At 37.0% G+C, this 22,513-nt stretch overlaps 2 protein-coding genes across 2 annotated transcripts; one reads left to right on the forward strand and one right to left on the reverse strand.

The window, feature by feature from the left end:
* Positions 1–956: 956 nt before the first annotated feature.
* LOC107040069 (cysteine and histidine-rich protein 1 homolog) lies at positions 957–9,097 on the forward strand. The gene is made up of 6 exons (XM_015259994.1): positions 957–2,369; positions 4,960–5,198; positions 6,675–6,886; positions 7,382–7,542; positions 7,689–7,891; positions 8,096–9,097. The coding sequence occupies exons 1-6, from the start codon at positions 2,139–2,141 to the stop codon at positions 8,121–8,123; spliced, it is 1,074 nt and encodes a 357-aa protein (XP_015115480.1). The 5' UTR covers positions 957–2,138; the 3' UTR covers positions 8,124–9,097.
* A 220-nt stretch (positions 9,098–9,317) lies between these two features.
* LOC107040001 (atrial natriuretic peptide receptor 1) lies at positions 9,318–22,393 on the reverse strand. Its single transcript, XM_015259889.1, has 16 exons — positions 22,326–22,393; positions 21,318–21,483; positions 19,561–19,726; positions 17,921–18,200; positions 16,846–16,955; positions 16,582–16,770; positions 15,293–15,755; positions 15,168–15,244; positions 14,037–14,242; positions 13,531–13,681; positions 13,271–13,430; positions 12,099–12,259; positions 11,878–12,044; positions 11,658–11,804; positions 10,442–10,908; positions 9,318–9,607 (listed from the first exon to the last, which is right to left on the reverse strand). Exons 2-16 carry the CDS (start codon positions 21,440–21,442, stop codon positions 9,318–9,320), a joined length of 3,159 nt encoding a protein of 1,052 aa, XP_015115375.1. The 5' UTR covers positions 21,443–21,483; positions 22,326–22,393.
* Positions 22,394–22,513: the final 120 nt, after the last annotated feature.

The following is a 22,513-nucleotide window of genomic DNA, read 5'->3' on the forward strand; positions in this document are numbered from 1 at the left end:
TAGTGGATCTTGATGATTATTCAACGACTCTTTTCATGATTGGTTCACATTATAATTTACAATTCGGAAAATCCTTATTCATTCTGAGAGTGAAATTAATTCACAGTTTATTTAGAGAGTACTTTTGTGGGGAAGGGGTTTCGAGAAATTTATGGAGACATTTTTTTCATTTATTTGGGGCATTTTATGTTTTAGAAGAAAAATCTTCAGCAGCTCCAGATTTAATTGATTTATTCTGGTGAAGGTTGACACCAGAAATTAATATTATAGGTTTTTCCTTGAGAATCACGAGCCGTACAGGAAAGGCCTCTTGGCATTTTCCCTTATCCTCATTAATTCCCTCAAATTAATTCAGCTCGATGATTTTTTAATTACAAGATCTGACCTAAATCCACCAGAAAATGCCTCAACGAATGCAGAGAAACCTTCGTGAACGGTTACGTTCCCCTGAAAAATCCTCGAGAACTCGATTAATCGAACGCCAGGGAAAGGGTCTAGGGGAATTTATGAAGGTTTTTTTATTTCATTTACGATGATTTCACTTAAACGTAATAATTCATTTTCTCTGGCTTTCCTCTACCTTTTTTCCTGTGAAGAATCACAAGCTACGCTGGAGAGGCCTCTTGACATTTTCTCTTAAACTCATTAATTTTCTAAAATTAATTTACCGCAGTAATTTATTACTTACAAGATCTGCTCTAAAACCATTAGAAAATTTCTCAATAAAAAATTCACAAAAACTCAATTCGTTAATTGGACATTTGGACATTTTACAATGACTTTATTATTTAAACTGTGCAGGCCTGAATTTCAATCTCGATATTAAATCGTTAGAAAACATTTTAAAAATCTGAAAAAAAATTAGTGTTCACTTTGGACAAAAATTGATGAAATTGATAAAATGATTTAAAAATTGCAATTTTTTAAATTGCAAGTGTTTTTCTGTAAATAATTTAGATAAATAATTTTTTTCAATTTTCCACCATGAGAATCATTTATTGGGAGTCGTAACCAATTTATTTTAGAAATCTATTATTTTACAAAAAAAATGGGGTTCACGAAAGTTTAAACAATTTCAATGATTTATTTATAACCAACTGCTATTTTCAAAAATAATAATTCAGTGTAAAATATAACTTGACCACCGCTGAATATTCACGACTTGTTCACCGTTTTCTCCCGCAAATATTTAATCCACAAATGTGATGCCTGAAAATGTTTAAAAGACACTTACAGGCGAGACCCCCCCAACCAGCGACGTAATTAGAAATCCCCTGGTGGTGGGGGCGGCCCTCACCCCGGAATACCCCTGTAGCGACTGCTGCACTTCCACACACGCACAGACACGCGCTGAGGAGCAATCACCGATAGACGAGCCCTATCTCGCTCTAATCCTCCGAATATCTCGCTCTCTCAAATATCACGCGTTTACCTGCTACCCAAATTATTAATCCGCACTGACCAGTGAGTCAGTCAGTCACAGTTCGTCTCCGAGTTCTACTCGGGACTCACTTATACGTATTCATCTATCTATTGTATATTATAATTAACGCGATTGTAAATATATTACGATTCAGTATTTTGAATACTTTGTTAGTAATTGTGCAACCCTTTCCTAACTCATCACGATTACTACACCCCCCCCCCCCCCCTGCCCCCTCGCCGCTACCAACAGTGGATAAAGCCTCCCACAAAGAGAAGAAAGGACTTGGCACAGTCGACGCAGTAGTCCAAGCAAAGCCCGAAAGAGTGGGGATAGCTCTCCGGAATGCATGGCCTGCGTCTCTTTAACTCCAGTGTTGTGAGTCGACCAGCTGTTGCCTGACGTCACCGTGAAAACGTACGACTCGAATAACTGCGTCAAAAGTCGTCTGTTCCTCGAATCAATCCGAAAAGAGAGAGGGGTCTCCGTCACCGAGATCTCCCATTGCCAAATCACCCCCGAATCCCAGGCCGAGTGGAAAATCCGTGCGAGTCAGACAGACGGGCGAAAAAAAAAGTATTAACAGCGCGAAAGAAAAATAAATAGTTCAACGCGTGCGCATTTAACCCCGACATAAACATCGAGGCTCTTTCTCTCTCGGTGACGAAACCATCGGCCTCTCCCCCGTTTTTAGTGAAAAATCAAAACAATCAAAATGGCGGAGCAAAGTGGTGAGGCCTCGTCGTCGAGCAGTGTGACTGAGGCACCAGCGACTGCCCAGTTGCACGAGGAGTTGGATAAAATCAAGGAGCTACTCGAGCCGGAGAAGAAGAAACGCAAATTGTTGAGGGGCGATGGCAAAAGTGAGCAGAAACTTGAGCACCGATTGGGGGGGATACTCTGCTGCGCCGTTTGCCTCGATCTTCCTAGGGCGGCGGTTTACCAGGTGAGCTATTGACACGTTCGCCTAGGCTGTCGTCCTTTGTCGAAGTTTATTTTATTGGGGGGCTCAGCGGGCGGGGGTCACGGGGGGGGGCTAGGGGGGTTTTCTAAACGGGCTCCGACGACCTCGATCGCTCCTGTGGCGAGGATTTTTCAGGCAGACTGGGCTTTTCTTTGTTCGACGACCCGAGGTGGATAATGCGTCGCAGTTTGCGAGGAGTTTGCGAATATTCTGAGAATTGACGGGCGGGGGCGGGGCTTGGGGGGAGGGCACAGTTGTCTGCACAGGAATTTCGGTTTTTACTTGGAGTTTAGATTTTTTGGGAGAGTGATTGGCCGGTCTGGGGGGTCTTTCGGGGAATTGGGTGGATTGGGCGGGCTCAGGGCGGGGGAGGCTTGGGGATTTGAGCGGCTGGAAAAAATGTCGGAGGACGGTTTATTCGGGGTACAGTCGTTGGTGAGGTGGCTCAAGGGTTCGGGGATTTTCTGGGGGATTCAGGACTCGGTGGCTGAATTTATCGGGGAATTGGGTAAATTTTCATATTATTGCTGAGGGGTTTTTTGGGGATGATGCACAATGTCAATGAACATTGTGGTATGGGAGGAATTTTTTATCTTTTGATGAGTGCTTCGGGGAATTTCATGTGTTTATGAGGAATTTTTAGAGGGGAAATAGTCTGGGAATTGATAAGGCCGTGGGATCTGGGAGAATTTTTTTTTAGGAAGTGAGAGATGAAAAACGGGTTGCACAGGAATTTCGGTTTCTACTTGGGATTCAGGGATTTTTTCAAGACTAGTGTCAGAATTAGGAATCTACTCATAACGCCCTGGCTTTCTAATGCAGAAAATGTTCTGGGAATTTATCAGTCTCTTGGGATCTGCGGAGAATTTTGTTTTGAAAAAGTGAAAGATGTAAAATTGTCTGCACAGGAATTCCGGTTTCTACTTGAGGTTCAGAAATATTTCCAGGACTAGTGCTAGGATTAGGAAGCTACTCCTCACATTCTGTCCTAATGAGAAAAATATTCTGGGAATTTATGAATCTCTTGAGATCTGGGGAGAATTTTTTTTTTGAGAAAATGAGAGATCCAAAATGCTCTGCACAGGAATTTCGGTTTCTACTTGAGGATTAGGAATCCACTCATCACGTCCTGTCCTTCTAATGAGAGAAATATTATGGCAATTTATGAATCTCTTGAGATCTGGGGAGAATTTTTTTTTTTGAGAAAATAAGAGATCCAAAATGCTCTGCACAGGAATTTCGATTTCTACTTGAGGATTAGGAATACCCTCATCACGTCCTGTCCTTCTAATGAGAAAAATATTATGGCAATTTATGAATCTCTTAGGATCTGGGGGAGAATTTTTTTTTGAGAAAATGAAAGATGCAAAATGCTCTGCACAGGAATTTCGGTTTCTACTTGAGATTCAGAACTATTTTCAAGACTAGTGCCAGGATTAGGAATCTACTCATCACTTCCTGTCCTTCTCCCAGTGAAATTGCCTGGATACTGAGTGGGTTTAGGTCAAGGATATTTTTTGTTGAGGATTTTATCAGCTGCAAAAAATTCCGGAGGACATTTTCCCTAGACCCACTCGCCATCGAGACAATTCAATGTTTCTGTTCTGTTCTGTTACATTTCAGCACTCGACGACTGAATTAATCGACGAATTAATTAATTCTTAATATTATTACTGAGTGAAGAGAGCTAAAAATTGATAACATTTATGTTTAATAATCCTCAATGTCAGCAAAAATGTTCGTGTCATGCGACGAATTGTTCACCTTACAATCAATGTTTCGTGGAGTTGAATGCGAAAAAATGGTACTTATGATTTTTGTATGATAATGAAGCACAATCATCATCTTTAATAATTAATTATGACCCACATGAAGTGAAGTTTAACATTGCGTGTAAGTTTAAGCAAATTTATCTGCTGATTCACTAGAATTTACTGCAAGTGTGTGAATAGACTGATTTATCTTAAACTCGAAACAACGAAATTATGAGTTTCTATAATGCGAAATGGAGTGCGTGCCTCACACCAACCACCACCTGTGTACGTTGATTTTATGTAAAAGTTTGAATAAACCAACGAGTGATGACAGTTATTTATTTGCAATAAATGAAGTTTCAAGGTTTAAAAAAAGTGAAGGGTTTTTTTTAATCTACTTCAAATGCCCACCCACAATGCATCCCACATCACAGTCCTGACAAAAAAAATAAAACAATCATTCGAATGCCAATTGTTCGAGACGATGATGACGTTTATTAATAGACCTCATACGATTTTGTGTTTCAGATTAATTAAAAAATAATAAAACAACGAATCATGGTAAAGAGTATTAACAATCAGTTTGGTTTATTAATTGACGAATAAATTGATGATTAATTTTTTTTAATTGTTGAGAGAGAGAGAGAGTTGTTCACTCGGGGAAGACTTGACTAATTGTTGTTAATTTATTTGATGACTTTTTTAGTTCTTTTTGTTTTTTTCGATTCTTGGTCTTCCCTGATTGATTGCTAATGTTGAGTGAAAAATGGGATGAGAGTGGACATTAAGAATGGTTTTTGTCGCAATGGTGTTCACAGTGTACCAATGGACACTTGATGTGCGCTGGGTGCTTCACTCACGTACTGGCTGATGCGAGACTACGCGATGAGCTTGCAACATGTCCAAATTGTAGGATTGAGATAAGTAAGACATCGGCGTCCCGCAATTTGGCGGTGGAAAAAGCTGTCTCGGAATTGCCAGCCGAGTGTCAATTTTGCGCTAAGGAATTCCCGAGGAATTCCTTGGAGAGACATGAGGAGTCTATGTGCGAGGAGAGGTATGTCAAATTGTATGAACAATTTATATTGAATATTGACATGAGAAATGAAATGTTGATGGTTTTCAGGAATAATCTTGGGGATTTCAGCGAAATTTTTAAGCTTTCAGCAGAAAAAAAACTTCTAATTCTCAGGATCCAGCAGTTCTTGTTTTAAGAACTCCGGAGTTCTTGATTTCAGTTGCCAAATGGTCTAGGTTTAAGATTTTTTATTGAAACTCAGTATCGCGCTTTCTAGAACCACGAGTTTCTTGAATCCAGTGCCGTGGTTCTGGAAATCAGGAACTTTCTTGCTGAGAGAATTTTCTGTGAGAATCGGAGGCGAAAGTTCTTGTTCTCAGTAATTTTTACTCAAATCCAGTACCCATTGTACTTACACTAAGGCATATTTTGTGTTATTTTAAGAGAGTTTTTGTTCTGCAATGCAGTACTTTGGGTTCTTGAAATGAGAACCGTTTGGTGCTGAAATCAAGAACTCTGGAGTTCTTCGAATAAGAATCTAGAAGTTCTTAAAGGGGAGGGGGTTGATTAGATGGTGATGCCACATCGTCATTAAAGATGGCAGTTTAAGAAAGTTTTTATTTTAAGAACCCCAGGGTTCTTGATTTCAGTACTTGAATTTCAGGGATTTTTTCGTTAAAGCTAAATCACCAGTTTCTGAATCTCAGCATCGCGCATTCTAGAACCACGAGTTTCTTGAATTCAGTGCCGTGGTTCTGGAAATCAGGAACTTTCTTGCTGAGAGAATTTTCTGTGAGAATCGGAGGCGAAAGTTCTTGTTCTCAGTAATTTTTACTGAAATCCAATACCCATTGTACTTAAATTAAGACACATTTTCTGTAATTTTATGACACTTTTTGTTCTGGAATGCAGTACTTTGGGCTCTTGAAATGAGAACCATTTGGTGCTGAAATCAAGAACTCTGCGGTTCTTGAAATAAGAATCTTGGGGTTCTTAAGGGGGAGGGGTTGACTAGGTGGTGATGTCACACCGTAATTAACGAAAATAATTTGAGAAGATAAATATGTCAATTCAAGAACCCCAAAGTTCTTGATTTCAGTACCCAGTTCTGGATTTAAGGTAATTTCCCATTGAAACTAAGAACGTTTTTTGGTGCTGAATTTCAGGGATTTTTTCGCTGAAACTGAATAACCAGTTTCTGCATCTCGGCATCGCGTATTCTAGACCCACGAGTTTCTTGAATTCAGTGCCGTGGTTCTGGGAACCAGGAACTTTGTTCCTGAGAAAATTTTCTGTGAGAACCACAGAAAAAAATTCTTGTTCTCAGGAATTTTTACTGAAATCCATCATCCATTGTACTTAAATTAAGACACATTTTCTCTTATTTTACGGGTAAATGTAAATTCAAGAATCCCAGAGTTCTTGATTTCAATACCCAACAGTTCTGAATTTAATAACATGCACATCAGCATTCGCAAATTTACGAATAAAATAATGTCTTAATGATGTTGTCAGAATATCAAGTTGCAAATACAGCAGGATTGGCTGCCCATGGCGTGGCCCTAATCACGAGAGTTCGGAGCACGAGACCCACTGCGTTCATCCGCATCGCACTGGCTCTGACGTAATGGAGGCATTACGTGACATTGACGCCCGCACCCTGGAGGAACGCAGGCTCTATGACAATGTCTTTGATCTCCTCTCGTACGAGAAAATCACGTTCAATGGTATTATCACCATTTATAAATATTCTTCACAATTAAAAAGAACACCACAAATTCTTAAATCATTCCAGCGCCTTTCATTCCTCGATAAATATAAATTCTTTCCTCATTATTATTTTTTTTTCCTCATTCAACATTTTTTATTTTTATTCATTTTTTTCATAAAAAAAAATCGGCGAAAAACAACTTTTTAAAAATTAAAATTATTTTTTACGGAACATTTGTGTTGGCAAAAAATAATGAAAAGTTCAATAGAAATTCTATATTTTTCTATTAAATTTGTCCTGTACTTTTTAATTCATTTCTCGTGTGAATAATCGAATCTCATGCCTGAAAATTTTGTCTATGTATCTTCACTCATATCCAAAATAATTATTCACACGATTAACAAAATAAAAAAATAGAAATAAAATTTCTTCATAACTGTACCCTAAATTTTAATTTATTTCCAACAGTGCAATAAATTTTTCTATTAACACTAGTATTTGTTCCATTCAGATCTGCAGATGAAGCCATATCGCACTGACGAATACGTTCACAAATTGTTCTACGAGACATCGCGTTTCAGTGCATTCAACAATCAGTGGGTAGTAAAAGCGAGGATTAATAACAGCCAACGCGATCCCACTCAGAGTTCAGAACGTGACATGACTTATCAAGTGAGTGAAATTCTCTTCTGCCGCTTTGTCATTACAAACTATTCAATATTCAATATTCAAAGTCTTCTGCACTTTGCTATTTCATGAATGAAGTCGAGAACTTCGTCATCTTGAAAGAATTCATTCTCAATTCGTTTTTTTTACAGCTGATCTTGAAGACGAAGACGACCTACCCCCTCTCCCTTCATTATCTGATACTGAAGGGGCCCTTTGGTGATATGAAAGTAAAACCACGCATTCATCGTTTTGACTTCACTGATTCGGACAATGAGAGCCCCTATCTACCATTACCACTTCCAGACACCAACGAGTGCAACAGACTCTTGGCAGCAAAGGCAATCAATTTCCGGTAATTATTTAATTTTTTTTACAATTTTGCATTCAATGAAACATTTAATGAAATTTTCCCCTAAAACATTAATTTTTTAATCGTTTATTTTCCCTTTCTGTTCGTTTTCATAAATTGAAAAAAAAATCAAAAGAAATTTACGTAAATTTAATCTTTTTTGTTTTTTACATTAATTAAAAAATATGTCTTTCTCATTTTTTACAGGCTCATTATGTTTCTCGCGTCAAAGTAGTCCGCTGAATTACCACCGAAGATCCTGCCGTTAGAACAAAGCAAAGAAGAAATATATATTTATTATATATACATGACTAGATCTACTGTCTAAATTCCGGATCTATGGAAAAAGCTGGAGGAATCCTCAGACGACGATGAAGAGAAATTTTCTGGTTAAATGTACAATAGTTCATAAACTAAAAAAAACACTAAAGAAAGAAACAATTTCCAAGGAACATTGTCTCGACACTAATTTCGGATCTAGAGCTTAGTGAACAGAGTAACATTTTATTTTATTTTTTATTATTTTATAAGCTGAGTGCAAAGTGCTTAAGCACACGTAGACGATTAACTTTTTGATACGATTGCAATGGCCCCAGGTTTCAATATTTCATTTTAGAATAGATCATTTTCTTTGAGAGCAAAGAATTTTTTTTTTTATTATAAAGATATTTATTAGAAATTTTTTTCTAAATGAAGTTGACTTCGACGTTTCGCTACCAAATTGATAATTATGGAACTGTATCTTCTCTGATGACAATAATGAATGTACAGTTTCCCCAAGTGAAAATGGAACGAAAATTTTTGTTCAATATTTCGAAATAACTTTTCGACGAATGTTAAAATCTAGAGCCATGAAAATCGCTGTCACTGCACTATCACTATGATTTTTTAGACTAAATTACCATTTAACAATTATATTTTTTGTTTTTTCTTGTTTTCTGGTAGACTGATAGGTGAACTCGTCTTTCCTAATTTTTATAGTGATATAGTTTTCTCTGGACCGCCTATTGGAAGAATTTAAGTAAAATTATGGAGTGTTTTTCCTTTCTTATTCTATTTTTTTTTATTAGAAAATTTGAAGATATTTTATTCATAGGGCTTATCTGCGCCGCTCAGAGCCGTTTACATTTAGCATATGTCATAGGTGAAGCTCTATCTTCTATGATTAATGTAACTGAAATTTGAATAAAGCAAATCTCATTAAATATAGCATCTGGGGTGGTAAATTTCCCCTGCTCCCATTCAAATCAGTGGATTCTCCTCAATTATGCCATTCTCTCAGAGATTAGCTCAGGGTTCATGAATTAAAATCGTCGGAGATTGGATTATTATTCTAGTAACAACACAATATTTCTTCTGACACCAATAAAAAATAATTCTTCATCTGAATTTCCTCTTCGTCGCAATCATGAGATTAAGTTTATTAATCTCATAATTCTGATAAATTAATGAACGTGTTATTAGCTGTTTTAGTGATGGCGTTCTGGGTCGGCGGGAATATGAGGGGATTGAGGGCTGATCCGTTCTCGGGGGGACTCGTACTGTATTTTCGATTTTTCGGTGATGATAGTCTTGGATCTGGCGCTGAGCAGCCCGTCAGCCAGTAGGATGTCACGGTACCCCTGCCCCGTAGCTCCACTTCACCTCGTAATTCCAACTCGAAAGTTCCAAACTTGTCGAGAATATTTTTAGTCGTCTCTGATACGTGAATACGAAGAGCTAAAATCGAATGTTGGACAGTTGTTTATTGCCAGAAAAAATCGAAATTTCGTGGACAGTTGACTGGGAATTTTTTCAAGAGAGTGATATTTAATTTTTTTAGGTGGAAGAAAATCATAAATTTTAATGTTCAATTGGAAATTCAATGAAATTTCGAATTTTTGGGCAACAGGGAGACGAGAATTCCCCCAACTTACTTGATTTTCCAATGAAAATTTAGTAAATAAATTAAATTATTATAAAAAACTAAATTATGAATATTTAGTTCCAAAATACCCACAATTTTTACTCAATTGAAAAAACGGTTTTTTCCTCATTTTGATTAATTTCCATTAAATAATTAAACTGACATTTACAACTTCAATCGATTCAATCGACTTACTTCATAAAATTTTGAATTTCTAGTGACGGAATTCTCTGAAATTTTAGTGCAACTGTCATAAAAATTTCCAAGAAATGTACCAAAAATTTCAGACAAAAATTTTTCTCGAGATCTTTTTCATCTTAATTATTAAAAAAAAATAATAATAATAAATGATTAAATTTATAAATATACAAAAGCCATTATCACTCGCAATAAAAAATATTTTTTCCTTTATTAATCCACAAAAAGGAATTAATTTAAAAACATAAATTAATGAATAATAATAATAATAATAATAATAATAACAGTAATAATAATAATAATAATAATAATAATAATAATAATAATTACAATAATAATTACAATAATAATAATAATCATCATAGAAATAAATTATACTCCTTTCTTTCTTCGAAAAAAAAAATTATTTGTCAAAAAAAATTCATTGACTATAAATCCAGAATCCTTACGTAATCCAGAGGACTCCATCCTGGACGCAGTATTAACGGTATCCCCAAAGAGACAGTAATGGGGCATTTTTTGTCCCACAACCCCAGCGCAAACAGGCCCACTGTGCGCTCCAATCCTCACACTCAGCTGTGTATCCTGTTTGTGCATAATTTTAAATGAAGCCACCGCATCGACAATGGCGAGGGCCATGAGTCCAATCTCCTTGGCGTGTTCATCCCCATTTCTCTGGGGGAGTCCTGACACCACCATGTAGGCATCCCCTATGGTCTCGACCTTGTAGACGTCGTAGAAGCCGATGATGCGGTCGAAGGTGCTGTAGAGATCATTGAGGAAGTCCACCACCTGCATCGGAGTGCTCTGGGCGCAGAGGGCGGTGAAGCCCACGATGTCACTGAAGTAGATTGTTACGCACTCGAATTGCTCGGGTTGAACTAGCTCTCCTGCCATCAACTGGCCGGCAACTTGTCTGGAAGGGGGGTTCGAACATTTTTAGGGTGAATGATTCATTTTTTTGGTGGAGAGAGGGGCAAGGGGATTGGACACTTCTCAAATTTAATTTTTTTTTAAATCAAACTCAAATTAACCACAAATTAAATTAAACCCAAATTAAGAACCCTGGGGTTATAAATACTAACCCCAGGGGTTTAAATATTAAACCCCTGGGGTTTAATATTTAAATTAAGACACCTTTTCTCTCATTTAAAAAACAGAAAATAATAATAATTATAATTAATAATAATTACTATTATTATATTATTAATAATAAATTAATAAATAATTTTAAAAATATATAAAAAAATGATTGATAAACAACAAAATAATAATAATAATAATCAATTATATCGATAATTGATCAATAATTGATTGATTGATATTGATTTTTTTCAATTATAAAAATTAATTGATTATTAAGTATTATAATTAATAATTATAATGATAGTGATTATTATTAATACTAAAATGATAATTTTTCAATTTAAAATTAAATTTAAAAAAATAAAAAACTCAGCTTCAGTGAAAAATATTCTTAAATCAAGAACCCTGGGGTTCTCAAATTGACTTTTATTCACTGAAATGTCTCGATAAAACATTTCCTCTCCAATAAATATAAATTATTCATTGAGAATCGCCCATAAAACAACAAAGATTAGCATTTTTTGGACCCTCTTCAGAACAACTGAATCTTCATTCCAGCAATCAATATTCCTCCCTCACCTTGGAAGAACTTGATACAACAGTTCCTCACTTCTCCGCTTCTCCAAACTCAATTGTTCAGTTTTCTCCTCCACCAGAGCCTCCAAGTTGTTCGCATATTGCTCCATTCGTCGAAGTAGATCGTCCATGAGGTTCTCGCAGTATCCCCTGGGAATAAAACCCGATAAAATGGGTAAACTAATCACCGAAAACTTGGGAAGACAACAACTTTCGAGCTAACTTCATTATCCCTCTGATTATCCCTCGGATTGTGTGGAAACTCGGCCTGTCCTCTGGTCCCTCACTCCAGCACTTTTCCATTAGGGTGAGAATGTCCAGGGGGCAATCTCTGGGCGCAACTTCCGGTCGAAAACTTGGATTTTCTCCCGACGATACGCGATTCACAATCTGTAATGGGGAAGTTTAGCGGCCTTTCTGGGGCACTGGGACCGATTTAATTACCTCTTGGGATGTCATGTAGGCTTTCGCGACCTCGTAAGGCCCTCCGCGGAGGACTATCTCCTCTAAAATTATGGCGAAGCTGTAGACATCCCCTTTTTGCGTGGCTGCACTTCCGGGGAGAACTGTTTGGGGCAGTAACTCGGGTGCCACCCATAGTAATTCTATTTACGTGGAAAAAATAGGAAGATAAATGCAGAGAATACGTAATTTAGGAATGGATTATGGCACTACAATAGCCCGTCACTCTGAAAACTCGTGGTAGTCTCCCTCTAAGGATGTCCAAGTAGTTTGGCTATTTTTTTCTTCAGTGAAATGGTTTTCTCATTTTGTAGTCGAAGATCGGAGCTTTCATTTGCGCCCCTTTTGACCCTAAGTTTACGGATATTTTACAATGATTGTATTATTTCAAGATTGCAGATCTGAATTTAAATGTCGATATTAAATTGTTAGAAAACATTTGAAAAATTTGGAAAATTTAGAAAGTTTACTTTTGGAGGAAAATTAATGAAATAATTTAAAAATTGCAATTTTTTTTTAATTACGAGCATTTTTATCAATAATTTATAAACAACGAATGTTTAAAAAAATAATAATTCTGTGCAAAATGTAATTTTAATGACGCTGAATATTCATTGAACCGTTAGAAAACATTTTAAAAGTTTGAAACAAAATTAGAAAATTTATTTTTGAAGGACGATTGATGAAATAATTTAAAAATTGCAATTTTTGAAAAATATGAGTATTTTCCATAAATATTTATAAACAATCAATTTTCCACCATTAAAATCATTTGTTCGCTGTCGTAACAAATTTATTCACGGAACTCTATCATCGAAAATTCACAATTTCACAGAAAACTCCTTGAGAACTGCAAATTTTGGTTGAATTCCTCCAGGAAAATTGTTAAAAAATCAGGAAAATTCAGAGAAATCTCTCCTTGAATTCCAGATTCCTCGCAAATTTTCAGGGAATTCCTTCAAAAATTCCTGCGATTCCAAGAATTTCAACAGAATTGCCTAAAAATTCAAGACAATTCGGCAGTAAATATTGATTCTCACTTGACAATTAAAATAAATTGTAAGATTCCGTTGACTTTTTTCCCTTAAATCGAACTCAACTTCCTCTCCCGGAAAATTTCCCCAAATGTTTGCAACAGTGTAGAACTGCATTACTTGTGTAATAATTATCATCGATGGTCAAGTCCGCCGGCATCGTGAGTGTTTTCAACCCAAAATCCGATATTTTCAGGACAAATCTACCATCGATGAGGCAATTGCACGACCGCAGTTTACCGTGTGCAACGACTTCACTCGCGTGAAGGTAATCCATGCCCTGAGTCGGGTAATGCAGCAGAGGACAGAAGATAAGGAAGTGATTTTCGGTGAGTTAAAGTGCGGAAGCTGTTGAGAATAATTTACTGGAGGCTCAATACCTTAACGATGTCATGAATGAGAGACATTCGGAAATTCCAGTCGAGTTTGATAGCTTCGTTCCCCAGGACGTCTTTGAGGGAGCCCTTCGGACAATATTCTGTGAGGATTAGGACTGTGGGGGAAGGAGAGCAGAGGCACGCTCCAATGAATCTGAAATTATCATAATAAATTCACGAACAGAAATGAGTTCGCAGGAAAACAATAACTAAAATCAGTAGCGAAGCGAGGAATATCTCCGAATCTAAGGGGGATAGCAAAATTTTCATCAGAACCTTTTTTGTAGCTGTCAATTTTCTCTACAAAAAAGGTTTTCATGAAAAATTTTCTATCTGCCTTAGATTCCGAGATATTCATTAAAAACTGCCTAATAGTCAAAATTGATTTAAATCGTTTCGTCAATTTATTGTTGTTTCACTGCCGATTTTTTCAGGATTTCTCGGTTAATTTTCTCTCCTCTCGCGATCAATTTTCTTTCACCAATTTATATAATGGATAATTCCAGTACCTGACAGTGTTCTCGGAGGTAACATCCCGCACTTGCTTTATCTCCCACAGTAATTTTTTCGTCACATCAACCACTTTCTTCTTCGTGATCTTTTTAATCGCCACACGTTCACCTTTGTATATTCCCACGGTGGTGAACACGATGGTGGGGCCTAGAGAATCGCCACTCACCTGTGATCCACGACGACGTTGCTCAAGCCCATAATTCTGCAATTTTTTCATTCGAGTATCTTAAACATTCTCTCGTCTGCTAAAAATCGGGTGAGAACGGCTCAGTCTCGAGGATTAATCGTTCAAAAGCAAATTTTTTTGAGGAACGATAATTGTTCGAGGCGGGAGAAAAACTAGTGCCTGAAATTGTGAGAGTTTGTCGGCTTTTTCTGGACGTTTGTGTCTCCCGGATTTAATGTTGTATGAATAAATTCCAGTTGAGTCGCTGAGTGTAATGAGGAGAAATGATTTTAAAAAGGAAAATTTTTTTTCAAGATTGATAAGTTTCCCCATGAATTCTAATTTTCTGTTCAATTTTGTTTCAATTGTTTGTAAACAATAGTCTCTCGTTCGACAACAGAAAAAAAATTACTTTTGCCAAGCAAATTTACTAACTACAAGAAAATTCACACATTTTAAATGTAAATATTTATATACATTTACTTGTGACAAGTAAATTTACTTGGCAGGAGTAATTTTTTTTCTCTGTGAAGGGTATGAAAAATATATTTTTCGTTGACGTCATTTATCGGAATTTTAGAAAATCACAGATTTTTATACGAAATTCAAGAAAATTTGACGAGTTTTAGAAAAATAAAAGGAGAGGTTTTCTATACAGAAAAAAATTTGTGTTCCTAAAAAAATGCTGAAATCCGGAGGTTTTCCAAAAAAACGATGAGCCAGCATCCACCAATATCCACAATCTTACATTTTGCACAAGTCAAAATAGATCAATAAAAAAAAAACAACATCACGTGAAAATAAAAATAAAACATGAAATAAAAATAAAATTATGTACGTGTAATTTGCACAAATGTATATTTCTTTAAAATGTGTAAGTGTCCGACGTCTCAAATGAAGCCAAATTGAAGACGCCAGTATACAGTGATGCAGGTCAATTAAATGGCATTGGCATAATTACATTAGCGTCTGACATGGCCTGATGCAAATTAATCTTGGAGGAGAAAGCCCTGTTGACCTCCAGCAGAAGTTCCTCGGGTCTGATCCTCCAGGACATATTATTCAAATCGGCGGACAGTCGAAGATGTCGCCAGAGGAGGCAGGCAGCGGCGACCACAGCCAGAAGAAAAATAGCCAGAGAGAGGCTGGCGTAGAGAACGAGAGCGTAGGCATCAGTCTTCTGGGAGCAGGCCGGATCATTCCCCAGGAAGCCGCACTCCGGAATGTCCGGGGGTGGCCCCTCCCTCCCGCCAGGCCAGTGGATCTTCTTCCCAGGGACCTGGCTGTACTGCCGATTAACTCCCAGGTAGTGAGCCACCACTTCAAATCTGCCGGTGATTGGATCCAGATCCAGAATGCTGTAGTCAGCGTCACGATCACCGTCGACGTCGATCCGTACGTGACCTGTTATTCCCATAAAGTCCCGGTTCCACATGCGTCGCGTCATCGCCACTCCGTCCCATATGTCACCGCCTTCTGACAGGGTCTCATTCAGGGCCATTCCGAGGAGGTAGACGCCGTCGTAAAACGCCCCGATGAAGAAATTCACCTGGGGGTCGAGATTTTAGGGGGTAACGGGGTGGAGAACAGGGAGACACAAGTGGGACATCACTTTTGTTACAAAAGAGTCTATAGATTTTTGATAATAAATTGGTGATTTGGTTCTGAATGGGATTTTTATGATGGTGTGATTTAGATTGAATTCTATGATTCATTGAATTCAAGATTGTCTCAATGTTGGCAGCCAACATCGCCCCAACGTTGGCGGCCAACATTGCCCCAATGGTGAGATCCAACATTTTCTTAATGTTGACAGCCGACATTGTCCCAACATTGCCCCAACGGTCACATCCAGCATTACCTTAATGTTGGCAGGCAACATTGTCCCAACGGTGACATCCAGCATGACCTTTATGTTGGCAGCCAACATTATTTTAACGTTGGCAGCCAACATTGCCCCAACGGTGTCATCCAACATTCTTAATGTTGGTAGGCAACATTGTCCCAAAATTGCCCCAACGGTGACATCCAACATTATCTCAATGTTGGCAGCCAACATTGTCCCAAAATTGCCCCAACGGTGGCATCCACCATTATCTCAATGTTGGCAGCCAACATTGTCCCAACATTGCCCCAACGATGACATCCAACATTACCCTAACGTTGATAACCAACATTGTCCCAACGTTAGTCGCCGACATTGCCCCAACATTGCCCCAACATTAAAATTTTTGACCTCCCCTCAAATATTGTTTTCAGAATAAATTCTTTCAACAACAGATGATGCAATCGACCCCTTCTCAAACCCAATCAAGACGACATTGAAAAGAATATTTTAATTCACAATTGGATTCCACGAATACAAATGCACTCACTTCCTCTCCATCCGAAAACGTGTAATTATAATCACTCTGCGCCCGGATTCTAACATCCTCAGCGAAATCCTGGAACCTGGGACTCGTGGGCTGCAGCAGGGACACTCGCAGCAGCGACTCGTACGCCTTCCTCGCTGCAGAGTCATCCTCATCCCCCACTTCCCAGTCATGATCGCCCCAGTACGATCCCTGATTTTAATTGACATAATTATTACACACTTCGATCGTCTCTTCTCGCGAAGCAAGACTTGTGTTTCGTGTCACCTGGATTATTTCCACATCCAAGAATGTCCAATCCCCCCGAGTCATTCCTAATTCATGGGCGGCGAGCATGAACTTGCGTACGAGAGTGCCTCGCACACTCAGGATCACCACTGGAGTATCAGAGGTTTTTAAATAGAATATTCATGGTGTTTTTTAGTTTTTAAAAACGTCAAAGGGGTTTTTTTTCAATGCATCAAGTGGATAATTTGTTAATACTCTTCTTTATTTTATTATTTGGGGTTGATGTTTCCCCAATTGAGTGATTAACTAAATTCATAGCTGATTAAATAAATAAATGAATAAATAAATAAATAAATAATTGCGAAGAAATAACGCGCAGGAATAATATTCTCTAATAATCATGATCAAAATGGCACTAGATCATCTATAAAATGCGGAATGAATAAAAAAATGACATATACATCCTCCCATTATTACAAATATTAGTGTATTCAATCAAGTAATGATCCAGGATCAATCGAAGGTGCGCATTTACTGACAGTTCTTCAGAATCAATCATGGAACAAAGATGAATCACACATGAAGTTATTTTCTAATATTAGAGAATGACAATCAACTTTCTCTCATTTTAAGAAAGAGGGGAAGAGCACACACTAAACCATTCGATTCCGTAATAATATATTGTCAAAGATTCTGATTCATTAGCTTCACTGAGAAAAAATTGGTTCTGAATCATTCGTTCTTGAATCAATTTACTTGTGGACAAAAAAAATTATTTTCGTAGTGTAATCGTTCTCGTTCTACAGAGAATTATATGAGGAACAATAATTTCGAATTCTTCTAGGAATATTTCCGACCACGACGAGAATTTTAATTTTTGAGAAAGATATTAAATTTCCTTCCATCCAGTTGGTTAATTTCCCTCAAGTAAATCTGATCTACTAATTTTTTCATATCGTCATTTAATTTTGAATGTTTGTAATCGTGCGATTGCGAGCAGAAAATTTCCTTTGCATCAAGACGATTTGTCCCCTCGCCCTCGCTAAATCCTGAACACACTGAGGGTGTCGGAAACTGGGACAGTGCCAGTCACTGCTCCATCGTCGATACAAACCTCTGGCGTACATGCTGGCATCCCTCAGATACAAATGATGAGAGTCGTCCTCGGAATTACCATCCAATTCCCTCACAAACTTGAGCAATCCGTCCTTCCTCAGTCCGTACTCGAGATTTTTCCCAACAGTCAGCGAGAATAAATCCGATCTGTCGAGGATGAGTGCCACGTGAGCCCAGCCGAACTCCTTGAAAATACTCGCGAAGACCATTCGCAGCCGACACTGGCAGTACGACATCCGCGTGAGGGTGGGGTACTTGCTCTTGTCTTTGAAAATGCCCTGGGGACCATTAAGCCAACAGCGTGATGAGATATTTTCGGAGTACATTTTTTAATTAGCAAAAAACAGACTCTGATTACACGTTGGAAGACTACCAGGGTGGTTAATTAACGTCCAAGTGAACACGCAAGGTGAAGTAAATTAAGAAATGCGAGAGATATACGTTTACCGAACTCTCGTTTTTCCACTTGTGGAGACGTCCAAGGATGCCGGAAGTCACGGATAATTCGCCCTCTGATGGTGGCTGTAAATGGTCCCATTCAATTACCATTTTCAGCAGGGTAAATCCATTGGTTTAAAAGGCTTGCATAAAAAAATGCAATTTTCCACACGCGATTCGGTAGTCAGGTTTTAATAAATGGGGTTTTGTTCCGGAGCATTGCGAATTGGAGTGAAATCGGGGGACAAGCGAGTGAATTATTCAATTTTTCAAATTCATTGTTGGAATCAAATGGGAAATGATTTCACGAAGTTTTCATTTCTAGAGCTGAATATCGCAGGAACTGTGGACTATGCATTTTACAAAAAATACCACAGACTCGTTATTTAAGGATATCAAAGTATCTTTTGCAGTTTGGTACAGACTACACCGTAGATTCAATAATTTTCAATCATCAAATTTATCACTTAAATTGCGTGATAAAAATTTGAAAAAAGGTCTAGAATATTTGCGTTATTAAAATCACATTTTGCACAGAATTATTATTTTTTTAAATATTCTATGTTTACAAATAAATAAGTAAATAAATAAATAATTAAAGTTTAATGTTTAAACTTTCTGTTTAAACTTTCGGAAACCTTATTTTTTAACTATGAAATCGATTTCTGTAAAATTCTGAATATTAATAAATTTGTTACGATTCCGAAAGTATGATTTTTATGGCGGAAAATTAATTCTTTATAAATTATTCATAGAAAATGCTCCGAGTTTTCGAAAATTGCAATTTTTCGATTATTTCAACAATTTTTCTCCAAAAGTGAACTATTCAATTTTTTTAAATTGCGTGAGAAAAATGTGAAAAAAATTATGAATATTCAAGACAATTTATTAATAATTTATAAAAATATAAATCGAACATCCTAAGCCCGCATTTCATTATTTATTATCTCCTAAACTGTACTGTACAGCTAGATAGAATTTTTTTCAATAGCTGAATCATATAATAATAATAATAATAATAATAATAATAATAATAATAATAATAATATAGTGTAACATAATATAAATAAATGAAACTACATATTAATAATATATATTATAATATGTTTATAATATTATAAATATTATCTGCGAAAACCATGTGGACAATCGAAAAAAACCCTGTTTTCTACGAATACTCTTTGCACCAATATCTCTCACCTGATCACCCATTCCCGTGATAATGGGGGTATTCCAGTAAGCCGCGAGTCTAGCAACAGGTTCGAGGGCAAAAGCACAGGCTGGCCCGACAAATGCAATTACATTATCACGAAAATGCATGTCAGCCGCTAATCCCGGTGCCCTAGCTCCGCTGCATGATGGATAGCTGCAAAAAAAACCACTCCCTCATTTTTCCACTTTCAATACTCGAACTCCGCGATTTTTCCCCTCCAGTCATTTAATTGAATATAAAAATTTATGAAGAGAAGTAAAAGAATAAGCTCCATCCACTTGATGGCTGACCTTGACCCCCATCGCACGTGTAATTGCGATGATTTTTTTTCTCATCGTTGATTTCTCATCCGTTAATTCTCCGGGATCAATTATCCAACTGTTATTTACAACACCCCCCGCCGGCCCGGTGTGTGCGTGTGTGCACACTCGAGAGTTTCGAGAGGGATGCATTCAGATTGAAATTTCATGCCCATTCATTCTGCATCACGTATCACGGTGGCTGATGTACAAGTGTCACTCGGAATTCAGGGTATATCACGTATGAAAATCAGGAGTATTGTGAATGCTTTGGGAAATTATCCATTGGAAATACAGTTTGGTTGTAAATGAATTATCTGTTCCGATGAAACGCATCCTTTTGGGACGTAAATGTTGCTTTGAATAATTATTGGGAATTCCTTATTTCATTTTTTTATTTTTATTTATTTATCATTTATCATTTATTATTTATTATTTATTATTCATTATTTATCATTTATTATTTATCATTCATTATTTATTATTTATCATTTATTTATTATTTATCATTTATTATTTATTATTTATCATTTACTATTTATTGTTTAAATATTTTATTTATTTATTGTTGCGGTTTTAGGATTCTGGTAGAGTAATAAGGAATTCCGTTTAGGGGGGAAAATCATCGAGTTTCAGAGTTTACTGGGAATTGTATTGAATTCAAAAGTTTTGGGCAGCGGGTGGGGGCGTTATGAAATTTAGTTGAAGGTTCAATGGAATTGTGAGGGTTCGGGAAATTTTTAATTAATTGATGATTAATTAAAGAATGTATTTAGCTGAGTGTTCCTGGGTTCGATTCATTTTCAGGGAATAATTGAATTGAATTTGGACTTTCCATTGATTTTTCCATGAAATTTTAAATTTCCAATCATGAAATTCCTCGAAATTTCGATATAACTATAATGCGATGAACATTTCCAAGAATTTTACCCGGGATTCCACCTGAAAATTTTGTAACAATGTAAATTTAGCTGAATTTTCTAGATTTAAAAAATTAATTTTCATAAAATAATTGAACTAAAATTGTGAGTTATCAACAATGAAATCCCTTGAACTTCCAGAAACCCTCCAATATAGTAAAAATGTCCCAGAATTGCCGGGAAATTTCAGTAAAAAATTCGCAACCGTCTACATATCATCTGATTTTAGCCTCAGAATCTAAAAAAAAAACAACTATTTCGTCCAGTCCTCCAAGGAAGTTGAATTTCATCATATTCCAATCCCCCTCGTGTCCTCCTTTATCCTCCCCGACCGCAAGATCAATCCCCCGTAAGCAGCGAAGCATACCCTCCCGTGCGAATATAAATCGAATAATTTGTAACTAAAGTATGCGCTGAATTTTCCAAACCTGAATTTGAAGAATTTAGATTTTTTGGATTAACAGTCTCCCCGAGGATTTGCATGCCCCGGAGATAATGGGGCGAGAGAGAATTGAGAGGGACTACCTGGCTTGAACTTTTCGCAGCTGGACATTGTGGAGGACGAGAAATTCGTTGACTTCCGCCAGCGCCAGGTCCACTGCTGGTCCACAACGCTCCAAGTCAAAGGGACTGTCCAAGTGAGACGCCATTAGCACTCCAACGTTGTACGTCTTTATTGAAGTTTCACGCGCTAATGAAATGTGCAAAAGAGAGTACTAAAGTTTGTTCAATGGACCATGGAGAGTGTCCTTGAAAATTCATGGTGCAAAATTTTTTTTGTCATTTCTGTGTTGAAACGAGTGGTAAAACATAATTAGTTGAATATTGCGCCCGGGGGGTTTATGAATATCGCGCGGAATAGAGTGCGTCAGGGAGAAATCTCTAGATTTTCCGTACACTGAGAGAAAAATGAACGAGTTCTCAAATAATATATTTCGATACGAGTGCGTAAAAGTGCTTTTTGACCCTCGAGAGGAACAGAAATACTTTTCTCACGAGTGTCGAACCGTATTTTTCATCACAATGTGTGGAAAGTGGGGTTTTTCGGACGTGCGTAAAATTTCAGTTTACGCACAAGTGAGGAAAAAGCTCTTTTTTGAGAAAAAATTTCATTGGAATTTGAACCGGGCCATATTGAACGTAAAACGAATGTTTCACGGGGAAAAAAGTTGTGCTAGAAATGACATTTCTCGCTTGCAGAGAGAATAAATTTTTTTAGAATCACTGAATCTATTTTTGATGAAAATTTGTCATCTCAGGACAGTCTTCAAATGGTCACCATTGGATTCTATTTTTTTTTTGTTTCACTAGAGATTTTTCAGGGTTTAAACAAGACTTGTTTAGGAAAATAAATTTTTTCAATGCAAATCACTCATATCACGGGTTCCAGCATGTTAAATAAATAAATAAATAAATGAATAAATAAATAAATAAATAAATAAATAAATAAATAAATTTATGAAAACGAACGTTTTCTAAAGTTAAAATGATTAATTTTGATTTCCTATTTGTTTAGATTATTGTAAATATTACCTAAAATTTTCCTTGAGCCTATCGTATGGACAACAAGCGACAAAAAAAATAAAATAAACTCCCGTAAACAGCACTCCCACATTTTCACCCACGAGAAAAACACGAGGAAAACTAATCCTGAGGTTTCAACATTTCGTTTGGCCCACGCGTTCGCGTCTAGTGTTTTCCACCGAGTTTTCCCAGCTTTA

This window comes from Diachasma alloeum, unplaced genomic scaffold (genome assembly GCF_001412515.2).
Source record: "Diachasma alloeum isolate Michigan unplaced genomic scaffold, Dall2.0 Dall_scaffold_00315, whole genome shotgun sequence".
Lineage (NCBI taxonomy): Eukaryota > Metazoa > Arthropoda > Insecta > Hymenoptera > Braconidae > Diachasma > Diachasma alloeum.

Coding starts and splice junctions, on each gene's coding strand:
- LOC107040069 (XM_015259994.1), top strand. CDS start 2,139: ATGGCGGAGCAAAGTGGTGAGGCCTCGTCGTCGAGCAGTGTGACTGAG. Junction 7,543..7,688: donor AACGTGACATGACTTATCAA/GTGAGTGAAATT, acceptor TTTTTTTTACAG/CTGATCTTGAAGACGAAGAC. Junction 7,892..8,095: donor GCAAAGGCAATCAATTTCCG/GTAATTATTTAA, acceptor CATTTTTTACAG/GCTCATTATGTTTCTCGCGT.
- LOC107040001 (XM_015259889.1), bottom strand. CDS start 21,442: ATGGCGTCTCACTTGGACAGTCCCTTTGACTTGGAGCGTTGTGGACCA. Junction 15,245..15,292: donor TGCCTGCCTCCTCTGGCGAC/ATCTTCGACTGT, acceptor GGAGGATCAGAC/CCGAGGAACTTCTGCTGGAG. Junction 12,045..12,098: donor CCTACATGACATCCCAAGAG/GTAATTAAATCG, acceptor TCCCCATTACAG/ATTGTGAATCGCGTATCGTC.